At 35.7% G+C, this 12,076-nt stretch overlaps 2 protein-coding genes across 4 annotated transcripts in view; one reads left to right on the forward strand and one right to left on the reverse strand.

Annotated features, from left to right (window-relative positions):
• Positions 1 to 1,893, forward strand: part of Ku80 (X-ray repair cross-complementing protein 5 Ku80) — a 122,179-nt gene extending 120,286 nt beyond the window's left edge. Inside the window, exon 13 of one of the 3 annotated variants that reach the window (XM_089089793.1) lies at positions 1,782 to 1,893. In XM_089089793.1, the coding sequence (XP_088945919.1) occupies positions 1,782 to 1,796 (15 nt within the window). In that variant the 3' untranslated portion in view covers positions 1,797 to 1,893. The remainder of the gene's footprint in view (positions 1 to 1,781) is intronic. The other 2 variants (XM_089089791.1, XM_089089792.1) reach the window with 2 other exon arrangements.
• Positions 1,894 to 1,944: 51 nt separating this feature from the next.
• Positions 1,945 to 12,076, reverse strand: part of LOC148952335 (uncharacterized) — a 97,867-nt gene continuing 87,735 nt past the window's right edge. The window contains exons 20-22 of the mRNA XM_089089790.1: positions 9,831 to 11,422; positions 7,268 to 7,581; positions 1,945 to 3,584 (exon numbers count right to left, since the gene is read on the reverse strand). Of these exons, the coding sequence (XP_088945916.1) occupies positions 2,353 to 3,584; positions 7,268 to 7,581; positions 9,831 to 11,422 (3,138 nt within the window). The 3' untranslated portion in view covers positions 1,945 to 2,352. The remainder of the gene's footprint in view (positions 3,585 to 7,267; positions 7,582 to 9,830; positions 11,423 to 12,076) is intronic.

The following is a 12,076-nucleotide window of genomic DNA, read 5'->3' on the forward strand; positions in this document are numbered from 1 at the left end:
TCTATGTGTACTGCCCCCCCCCCCAAAAAAAATATGATAAAATTACCTTTAAAGTTTATGTTCCCCGTGCAAGTTATTTTTTTTAGTATTATTGTGGTTTTACTTTTTCAACGTAAGAAAAGTATTTTGTTATCATTCAATAGCGGAAATTCAGCTTTATCCATCTGCCGAACTATTTTTTTTTAATTATCTTTACGTTTTTAAAATTCGAAAAATTGGCTGAAAATCGTCGAAAAAAGGAAAATATCCTATTTTCTAAGCAGGTTTATATCATTCTCGAAAACTCAACGTAGTTTTACAGTTTACAAAACTTGATGATAACTGATACACCATCATTCTTCAAATTTTATCAAATATCAAGCGAATCAAGCTAAATATCTATATTAACATTTTATTTGTATGGACTACGTGACTCTTTATGAATGAATACACCATCTTGTGGCATTACTGCCTCTGAAGCTTAGAACCTCAATATATAGGTTTTTGATAATTCTAAATTGGATGGCTATCTCAGAATTTTCATGTTCTGTGCCACTCAGTCTTGTGCCACAAAATGGCAGAAAACGTCCCTTTTTTGTGGCAAAATCGTTTCGGCTGCTTAAAAAATTAATACAACTTTTAATTTTCGTCCCAATGAGTCCCCGGTTTTCTGGAACCATTGGTTCGATACGGTTACCCCTAAGAAGAAGAAGAAGAAAAAATAAATAAAAATAAACACGCGTCCTTGATGTTTCTTCTGAAAAAAAAAAAAAACAAAAAAAAAAACAAAAGAATACTTTTTTGTAGATAAGAGCTTGAAACCTTTAAAATACATTTCTCTAATATGCTGAATCAGATAATGTGATTTTTATCAAGATCACTTGCCTTTGTAGGGATATTTTCTCTTTTTGAAAATCAGGCAAATTTTCTCAAGCTCTTAGCTTTTGACGGGTAACTTTAAACTTGACGAATTTATACATTTAAAATTAGCCAAAAAGGCCGATTTCTTTCATGTATTAATTGTTGTTAAAACCTCATTTTTAGAGCTTCAGTTTCTATTAGCCCGTGTTGCTCCTTATTTACAGTTCATTACCTCGAACTATTTGATATTTCTTTTTTCAAATAACCCGTTCAGTTGTTCTATTGAGGCCTGTTTGTTTTATTCGCTGTTTAAAACTTCGCTTTTATTCTGTGTTATCTTTCCACTCTTCTTGTCCTGCTGTGCGTTTCGAAACAAAAGTATATAAAGAAACTCATTTTTATGTAATCAGAATTCACCATCATCCCTATTTTTAGATACAGTGTTCAATTCATTCCTTTAATTTGACCTCTTGACCGGATCTTTTATGCTCTAAACAATTACTAACACCAAATTATCACAGCACAAAGCCGCCCGAGGCCAACAAAACTGCGCATCTTCCTCCTTTACCCCACCCAATTCAGAGCTTCTCCATCCCATGACATTTTCAGTTCTCATATATGTTTACTTATAGCCTCTATCTCCTGTCCAAGGACGTCCCGTGTTTTTTTTTTTTTTTTTTTTTTTTTTTTTTTTTTTTCACATTTTTACGGGCCATCGCCCGTAATTCCTTTTCATCGTTCGTCCATAAAACAAATTTCGACTATGTTGACCTTTCTTTATTATAGACCTAGTTTAGTTTATGTGTGGCTCGAGCGTAGTTGTAAAACATTGTTTCAACCCACTGTCCAGGTCCTAAACAGTGGGACCAAACCGCATTCATTGTTAGATTCTTGTTGTGCTAGCTACGCCAATATAATTAATGGAAATTTTCTCTTTTCAGCTGGAAGAACTATAGAAGTGCATTCCTTTTCAAAGTCAGGGATTCTTTTTCCTGTCATTTATTATTATAACTAAACTTTGAAATATATTTGTTAAATAATATATCCATACTGAATCAAATTACAGAATTTCTTGAACAAACAGTAATAGGAATAAACTTCTTATTTGAAAAGGCAGGCCATTACATAGAGCGATACACTGCAACGAAAAGAAAAACTCCAACGACTACTTCAAGATTAATAATCAAAATACATAATTAATAACTGAATAACAATAGTATCGCTTGAAACTAAAAAAAAAAGAAATACAAAGAGTTAGATGCTAGTTTTATGATGTAAAAAGTTTTGTATGGCAACTAGGACACCGAATTAAATGCATGTTATCACACAAATGAAGCCTCAATACTGTTGCAAGTCTTTGTATGAATATACACCAGCACTGAACGCTAAATGTCGCTTAGAGAAGGAACTTCAAAAATATTAAAGGTAAGCGAAGGAGAGAGGAAAAAAGGCAGAAGGAACAGAGAAATATGCATTCCAATATGCTGTGGAATATATAGATGCTATATATCATTACACTGTTGTCACTAGTACAGATCCAGTCTTATTATTATCAATTTTTGTCGGTCGCTTATTACCATTATGAGAGTCATCACTCGTAGGACTTGTGTCGTTGGTTGTTTCACTTGTACGGGACTCCACTTGCTGTCCTGATACAAACACAAACGACCCTAAACGGGATAGCACATTTATCCCTTTTGTTTTATCTGACTCGACAGGTGATTCGTCTGAGAAACACGCTTCCACTAGTTGAGGAGTTTCTGGTGATTTCGTGTCAGAACTCGATGGTGATGGTTCAGGTACTGATTTTTTTGATTTTCCGAAACGTGGGAATTTCAAAGCAAGTCGAACGCCAAGAGTTTTTTTCTCTTCAAGAGGTTCAGAAGTTACAAGCGGAAGCTTTTCAAAGGTTGTAGATTGGGCTAATGTTTTTGGCCGCGTATCTTGTTTGTGATCGCCATCTAATTTGTCTTTGCCGATCCATTTTCTTGTATCACTCTCCTCTTTTTTCTGTTTTCCACGACTTTCCTCAACCTGTCTCCAAAGGTTGGCTATTTTACTGCTCACTTGCTTTTTTGGAGGCGTAATTTTCTTCTCAGTATCCGTAGATCCGTTCTCATTTTCAAAAGGTACCTTTAATTTTTTCACTTGAGATAGTTTTTCGGTTTTAATGGGTTGAACAGTTTCATTTCTGGCTTTGGGTTTAGGGGGTACCTTAGGAGGAACTTTTTTGACATCCACTTGTAGCTCACTGGGACCTTCTTTCGTAAATGTTCCTTCTTTCTTTAATTTCTGAGGCTCTCCAACGGCTTTTTTCATTGAAGAATCCGAAGAGATACTTGTCTTTGACCCACTGCTAGAGGAATCTAACTTTTGACTTAAGTTTTTAGAAGGCGTACTCTTTTCTTCTGTCTGTCTAGGGCTATTTGATTGTGCTGGTTGTTTGGAGGTTATTTTCTTTCCTGGGCTGTCGATAGTCCTAGGTGGTTGAAGTTTTTGAAGACTATTAGCTTGTCGGAGAGCAATAGTTCTGTTAGTTCTTACACATGCAAGAGGAGAAGGTCCACGTTGACTTGCGTCGCTATGAACGGAACTCGCAGGTGACGCACTTCGCCCTCGTCGTGCAGCTAAAGGCGAACCGCGCTTGATTAATCTACCAGGAAGACTTGGGTTTGACTGAGGTCTTGTATGCTGTATTGCTGTTATACGATGCGTAGATGTAACTTTCTTACGTCCACGGATCCCTAAAAAATAATTACGACTGAAAAATATAAGCAATTTCTTCATCTGTTACTGTGTAAAGTGCTTGTTAATTCACCTCAAAAGTAAGATATCAAGAATGTTGATGAGAAAAAATATTAAAGAAGTAGAAAATTTCCCTTCTTATAGCATGCACTGAGTATAGTATATGCGCTCAGCCAAACTGGGGGAGGAGACAGAGTAGAATTTCTCTGTCCAATATAAAAAAAAAAACCATCGAAAATTTACACATTTATTTATTTAAAAACAACAAACTTTACACAATAGAGCTCCTCAAGTATCCCTGACCCCGAGTCAAAATCTAGATTACGGATCAGCTTATACTGTAGCGTGTCGATAAACCATCGGTATTTTGACATAAAGGAATTATCGTTAAAATAAATTTAACAGAATTGTTCGAAGGAAAACAAGTTCTGATTATACTAGGTTACCAGGTGATTTGATTAAGATTATTTTCTTTAGCTGGTTTAAAAAAATGTAGGGTATCCTCGTCTTAATCCATCAATATAATAATTTTAATTTTTTTAATTTTATAGTTCTCGAGAGAAATTGCTTACGGATTGTTTTGGGTACCCGACTGACTGACTATATCTCAAACAAGAAGCTGTGCGAAAAATGTGGGTAAATGCCGCTTTCTAGGGCTTAATAAGAAAAAGGTTGACTAGGGGACTTTCTGCGGATGAAGGATGATAGATTGCCCAAAAATCGTTCTTGTCGGGCAACCGTCTAGGGCCAAACGAAAAGCAGGTCGTCCCCGGTTGGGGGGAAAGGATATCGTAAGGAAATATTTAAGGGAAATGGGAACTTCTTGGGAGGGTGTAAAGATTAGAGGCTTTGAATAGATTGGGATGGAGGAGGAGCGTAAGTAGCTGTTGGCCTCAGGCGTCTTTGTGCCGTAGTGAATTGTTATTATTAGTAGTAGTAATTTTAACAATACAAACCTCAAAAATGAGTTATAGCAAGCGTTTCATATATGGTGAATTTCCCTAAAGATTAAATGAGTTCAAATAAAAATATAAATGGACTATTGTAGGACTAGCAGCAGTAGTATAAATTCTGTGATTTTCCAAATTTAAGCAAACATTATTTCATACGCTAACTTGCTATGTATAAGGGTAATTTGTAACGACTTCTTTAACGTATATAAGTAATGGAAGTCACAAGTTCACTCTTACGAATCAAAATTTGGGATAAAATTCTTCGAAGTTTATAGCATATATACACAAGATGCTAGGGACGGCACTTTATACCAAAATGTCATTAGGTAGATTCGTCAGAAAAACAATTCTTCATTTAATAGAAAGATAGAAATCGATTCAAAATTTCATAGATCCACTTTTATCTTGGCTTTCGTAACTTCCCGGTTCAATCTAATCAATGAGCATTGCCTTGCTATCTGTGAAAAAAAGGCAAACACCTACCTCGAATGCTTTACCTTAACACTGCTTTATAAAATCTAGAGGTTACAATACTATTTATTAGTCCCTCGCCAATTTCCTCATAGCACATCTAAAATTTCAGCGAAACTTTTCCCTTTTAAAAGGAAATTTCGGTAGAATTCATTCCCAATATTTTACCGTAAATGTACATAGTTAGGCAAATAGGCGATATCAACCTTTTTTTATTACTGTTTCTTCACTAAATGTATACTTTTCTTAAAACCAAACTTCTAATTAATAGCATCACATCTTAGTATTCTATGTACAAACACGCAAGAATAGGGCAGCCACATACCAGGCTAGGACTTGGCAGCAGTTACCACAGCAGTGGGCCTCAAGAAGCAGCACATCTACGGTAATTCAAAAGGTAGTTACGTTTCTGTTAACTGGAATTTATACACCACCTCCTTAACATATAGCTGGATCAATTGGTCCAATACTTTCATCATATTTAGAATTTTGTTCAAACAATTAGTTATTATTAACAGTTAAAAAATCTGAAAGTCAAATTGCAAGTTTGCTTCTCTCTTGTAGAACTTGCAAATAACCTCAAATCTTCTTCGAGATTCAAAGTTCCGATTTAACACTAAGAAAAAGCAAACACAAATATTCAAACAGGGAGCTATGCTCAAACGAAGGTTATCTATTATCAAAAACTTATCAACAACTGTCCACAAAAAACACAAGGGAAAACAAACAGCCTGAAGACCTGGGAATTTAGGGCAGGAGAGGGACAAAAGAAGCTACCCCGGCCTGGCAAATTCCCAATACTATACTACAGAAAACATTAAAAATATAAGATGACCCCGTCATCAATGATGTCTACTGCGTTTTGTTATTTTTCCTTTAACAGAAAGGGGGAATCCCTATTTTTTAATTAGTGATTGGTTTAAGCTCATTTGCTATAAAAGTGATTCGAAATCTCATTGAAAATCTAGATGGCTCTTTCACAATTGACAAAAGGGCGTCTATGCCTTCTAAAAGGAGCCGAGGAAGAAGCAGATAGGTGGGAAGGGGCGACAAGAATATATGGTTTCGCTGGAGACTGAATATCATAATGCCAAAGTGACACCTGTAAATCTTTGAATTGACTAAGGCTTAATACATTAAGAAGTAAAAAGAGAATCTCTGTTCCTGAGGGACTTAGTCGTGTATGACGATGGAGAAAAAAGTCTGTGAATTCTCATAGCTTTATTTTGTATTATCGAGAGAGCCTTAAAATCAATAGAGAATGTATTAGGCAACTAATAGGAAATTGCTTTAGCTATGATTCTACTAATCAATCATTAAAAATGTTAAAGATAATTTGTTAAACCACATTGGCCAGACATCACATAAAGAAATAAGAACAAGCAAAAATGGGGTTTTTAAAGGCCAAATGAAAATACTGAAAAAACACTTTCTTTTCTTTTATTCCTCAGTTGTTCACTAGTATCCGTCGATGGCAGTTCATAATTTTTTGGATTTTGTGCAAATCGCGGATATTGCCGAATAACTCGCTTTTATGGTTGTTAGGTATTTGGATTTAATTCTTATAATTTCTGGTTTTTAACGAATTTTACTCATCTTTTATAGTTTCTGGTTATTTCATTAGTTTTTTGGTTCTTTTCACATTGACTTTCCGCGTTTGTTTTTTGCTGTTTTTTTCTTCGACGGTTTTCTTGGATACGTTATTTTGTTTCGCGCTGAAAAAGAGAGGCGGTTGTCCTTTCGAAATATTCGCTTTGTTGTGTTTTTTCAGTATTTTCATTTGGCCTTTAAAAACCCTATTTTTGCTCGTTTTTCTTTCTTTATGGAAAAAATGTTAATAATTGAAAAAAAGGAATATTTTGTCCGGGGTAAATGACCTAAATTTTGGGCTACTTTTATCCGCAGATGATCAGAGACAAAATCTCTTCAAAAATTTCCCAAATGTCTAACTGTCTTTACCCATCTGATACTAATTTTAAATTACTATTGCCGTCCAGTCTGCATAGTTTAAGCAGAAATACTAATAAGATAGCTAAGTAGCAGCTTTAGTTTATACCTTTGCCGAACAAATAAAAGTTCAAATAGGGATAAGTCCTTTGATTAGATACTGGAAACAGATAGAAAAAGCTCTGAATGTTTCGACTACATACAAACAGTGATTATCGCCTTTTTACCCAATAGATAATTGAGATTAAAAAAAGAATGGTTGCACAGTTATAAAACAATAACAACCAAAATACGATTAGTAGCCAACATACCTTTTAATTCTTGATTGCTTGATTCTTCCCCCTCTTTCACTATCCTAGGACCTTTAACCTCTTCTTCATCTAGTTCTGGTTCAGATTCCCCCGTGTCGTCTCCACAGCGATATGTTTCCGCCTTGCTGACTTTACGAGATCCAATATTAGAAACAGAGTCATTTGAAACAAGACTAAGCGTTTCATGATCAAGAAGCTCCTCGCTAACGTCACTGCCACCAAGACGCTTAATTATCAAGTTCGCGTCCTTTTGTATTGTTTCTAATTCAGCTTGCGTTACTTTGAATACCTCATTCTCCAGTTCTGCTGCCTCTCTACAAACGAAGATCACGTCAGACAATTCTCAATAATTAAAATATTGTAAACTTTCATTCTATAAGTAAACCGTTACAAAAGAAAAAAAAACGTAGAGGTAATATAATTCAAAAAATACACAAGTAACATAGTGATAGGCAGTCAAGCTATTATTTTTGTAAATTCTTATGGCTACTTAAATATGTATACATTAGTTGAAAATAATCCATGAAATTAAAAATAAACTCCTATTTCTAGACTTATTTCTTCATCTAATGCAATTCTTAGCTTAAAGTGTGGATTTTTTTTTTTTAAATAGGTGAAAGTAAGGTAAAAAACCAGGAAATATAAAAGAAAGTAAGTAACATAGTGCCAGGTTGTCAATTAGTTTCTAGTTAATTATTTTGTATTCAAATGCCCTTGCGGCTAATCAAAATTAAAGGTATTATTAATATCACTATATCCCTTTGGAAAGACTTTTTTTTTTACTACTTTTGGGTTATATTTCTAACGAATTTGCCTCTCGCCTCGAATTAAATTGCTGCGTATATAACACACAGAAAAAAAAATAGAAAGATTGTTCCGTGTCAATAAATATAATGTTTCTTATGTGTTTGGTGGTTAACTCTGTACACAGATTCGCCCTCAAATTTTTCTTTCATGACGTAGTGAAAAAAGCTTCATTTCCTTTCATCTGCCCAATTCTTTATATTTTTATTTTTCGCTGTCATTGTTTCATTGTTCTTACAAGCTTTCGGTCCACTCCTGATTAATTTATGTATTCTTATTCATAGCAAATTATTGTGCTGCTATCTGATTAGCACAAGTTAACCGCCAGTTTCCTTTTTATTATGTCTAAATATGCCAAACCCATATCTGTATGCGATGAAGAAGAATAACTTACAGGTTTATAATGTGAATAGATTTAAACCAGTAGATTGTATGTAAGACGGCTTTACAATTTTACAGGGGCGTAGCTCCAGCATTTTTATTAAGGGAGCAAACAAGTTCCACATCCAGAGAGTCAAGGGGCATGGGCTATATAACAACTTTTTTCAATTTATTGGGGGGGGGGCAACTGCCCCCCTTGCCACCCCCAAACGACGCCACTGCAATTTTACATTTTCATAAGTGTATGCATGTCTGATCCTCAGAGGGGAGGAGGGTATCACAGTGTTTTCTTTGGGCGTCTAACTTCCATTTTCGTTGAGAGGGTTTCAGAACAGTCTCAGGCCCAGGGTCGGATTTAAAGCTTTGATGCTCCTAGGCCCAAGCGATTTTGCCGCTCCGTTTTTGCGAGATTTTCGGGGAAATTCGCAAAAGTTCGGGGATAGCGGAAGCAATGAACAGAACACAACTGATGAGCCAAAAGTAATAAAAAAGAGAGAGGTGATACCGAACTTTTAGCTGCTATTCTTGGGACAAATTTAACAGTTTATTATTGGCCATGGAATTCTTGTGTTGTTTTAAAATCACTTTCCTGTGAATAGGCTGCATGACAGCGGAGTGCACCTGGCACTTTGACGACAAATAACATTGGCCCAGTTTTGTTAAGAAAAAATAATCCCTCAGTGATAACTTATTGCGCCCCTAGGTCCGGGCATAGTGAGCCTATTGGTAAATCTAGGCATGATCAGACCACCTTTTGCATATATGACATTTTCTGAAATTAAAATGCGTTTTATTTCTATCTCTCTAACTTGAATTTGTTTATACCTTCTCAAGACACAAATAGGAAAATTGAGCGTTGTCCCACGAATATCTTGTAAAATATTCATTGACAGATTATTACGCTACTTTTAAGCCACTATTATAATACTTTGATAATGTAAATATCAGAACTACAAATACAATGACACAATTTCAATCGTTTTAACCGGAATGACACTGGAATAATACGGGTTACAATTGACGCCTGACTGGGTTGGTTGCCATGATTCCGATCTGGCAACTACATTTTCGCAAATCCTTATGGCGAAAAGTGAACAAATATGAACAAATTTGGTAGCCGATCTTAGAAGTTCGGCTACCAAATTAGAAATTTTTTTAGTATAAATTGTGGGAACTAGCTTCTCCTGACATCAGTGGCTGAGACATGAAACGATATTTTTGCTTAATTTTCTCAATCGAAAACTAGTTTTACAAAAAGACCAATTATTCTTATACTTAATTTTCTTTACTTTGTTTTATTTTCCTTGAATATAGTTATCCCATATACATACAGTTGTTAAGACGCTGTAAAAATAAGAAAGAAAGAGGACGTACTCACCCATTAGTTTCATTGAGTACTGGGATTTCAGTGAGGTCTGATGCCGAAATAGTTCGTGTTCTAAATCTTTCTTTGTTTTCAGCTCTTTTTTCTCTGGGGCTTCTTTTCTTTTCTGTATCCTCTCCTTTAGCTGGTTTCAAGTCTTCTGGTGTAACTGTATACGTCTGATACCGATCCTTATCTGATTTGCGGCGTTCTTTGGGAGTACTTTTATCAGATGATGCATCACCTGTAGTATCAACAGACAATCCCTGAATCTGTGCAGTTAAGCCTGATATCGTAAGAAGCACAAGTTCGGGACTTGTTTGCTGAGATTTTTCAACAACTTCCTTCTCCATTTTGACGAGCTCTTCCAGCAAAGCTTCTTGTTTTTCTTGCTCGAAGACCATGTCAGCATTCAAGCTTGACTTCATACTTGAATTCCCATTTTTACTTGCAAACATCCCTGAGCTAATGCTTCCTGATGTGGAGATGAGTAAACTGGCACCCATCGCATCTTGGTCAGCTAAGAGTGACGGCGGTTTGATACTGTCTATGTTAGAGTGGCAACTAGCTGAAAGACTATCTTGGGACATGCATTTAACGCTTAGTTTTGATCCCTCTACATCAATGCTAGAGCCGATTGCTTGCTTTAAGAGGTTGCTTCCTTTATTATTTCGATAAGCTCTTGAATCATTCTGACGATTTAGGCTCGATTGTCTTTTCAAATCTGTTTCTTTACTGTCTGGCCAGTCATCGATCATCATGCTGGCTGTGAGGGAAGAGATTCCTTCCAGCGCCAGTTCATAATTACTTGAGCTTATCATACCTTTTTGTAACTGATCTTCAACTGTTTGAGCTTCTTTGAGCAAAGTTGATTCTGTCATATTATCGGGGAAGACAAACCCTTCATTTCCGAATGGATTAACAATATTAGTCACTTCACTCGATAATGGGGCATCCATATGCGTGGCCGTCTCAAGTGATTCAGTTGTATCTTCATCTTTTTCATCAATTATCTTACTTTCCTTGCAGCTGTTACCAACACCAGAATCATATTCAACACTTAACGGGGCAAGTAACAAATCAGCATTCAATTCTTGGCTTTCGCTCGAAACAATATCTTTTTGAGATGATTCTAAATTCGCGTCATGTTGCAAATCCATTTCTTGATCAGACGTCAATTTATGTTTCCCAATAACAGATGGAGTATTTGTTTCCAAATGGCTTTCTCCTTTACCATAGCTTTCAGTATTTCTTGACAGCAGAGAATCTTCTGAATTAGCACCAATTTGATTAGTTGCATTTTCTTCTTTAGCGGAAAAGTCTGCCGTCTTCTTCTTATCGTCAACTTGGTTGAATATTGGGCTATTCCCTTTCGAGTTTTCCTTGCCATCACCCTGTCTTCTTTCTAAGCCACCAATTGGAGCTGGTTGATATTTAGAATTTAATTTTAACTGCGGTTTAGCTTTCGACTTCGATTCTGAAGTAGAAGCCCTTGAACCATTTTTTGTTAATCCTCGGGAAATGCAGCTTTGAAGAAGCTCTTCATCTTTCCCATCATCAGAATCAATGCTCAAGGAGCTTAGAGAGCTATTCCTTGAAAAGCTTACCTGAAAATAACGTAAGAAAATCAGCGATTTCTGAAACCACAAGCAACTTGTGAGGCAGGGTAGAAAAAGAGGAAGACTAAATTTGACATTAATTACTCACTTAAGTCCCAAATTTTGGATTTACCGGTTTTTAGTTTTCAATTCCAGGTTTCTGCATGCGTTGCTGTCTTTTATCATACTTAAGATGCTACACATAGTTTGAATTATTCAAATATTACCATAAATTTTCAACAATATTACTCAGTCATAAACAAAACTTCTCTTATAATAAAACTCAACTCTTTATCGAAGCATATGTTTGTGTTACCTTATATTTTTCAGGCTCAGCTCTAGCTTTTCATTTTATTATAGTATGATCAGCAAGAGAATTATCTATTTATTATTACCACAACGAAGAAATCTTTCGCTTGTCACGCATAAATACAAATAATAAGCACGTAGAGTAACTAATACAACCAGACGCTAAATTCCAGAACTGAGCCTGGGATTTTAAAATTCGTACTGGTAAAAATAACTAGGCTGCTAAGGAGATCTTAAATTGCACAAAACTTTCAGAAGATACAACATCCTCTGAAGGTCGATTCAGCGGTTACAAACTCTGAAAACGGAACCGTTTGAACCGATTCCTCTAATCACTTCTGGAGGATATAACTT

The sequence above is a fragment of the Artemia sp. Qi Xiang Cuo genome, chromosome 5 (genome assembly GCF_049724085.1).
Source record: "Artemia sp. Qi Xiang Cuo chromosome 5, ASM4972408v1, whole genome shotgun sequence".
NCBI classification, from domain to species: domain Eukaryota; kingdom Metazoa; phylum Arthropoda; class Branchiopoda; order Anostraca; family Artemiidae; genus Artemia; species Artemia sp. Qi Xiang Cuo.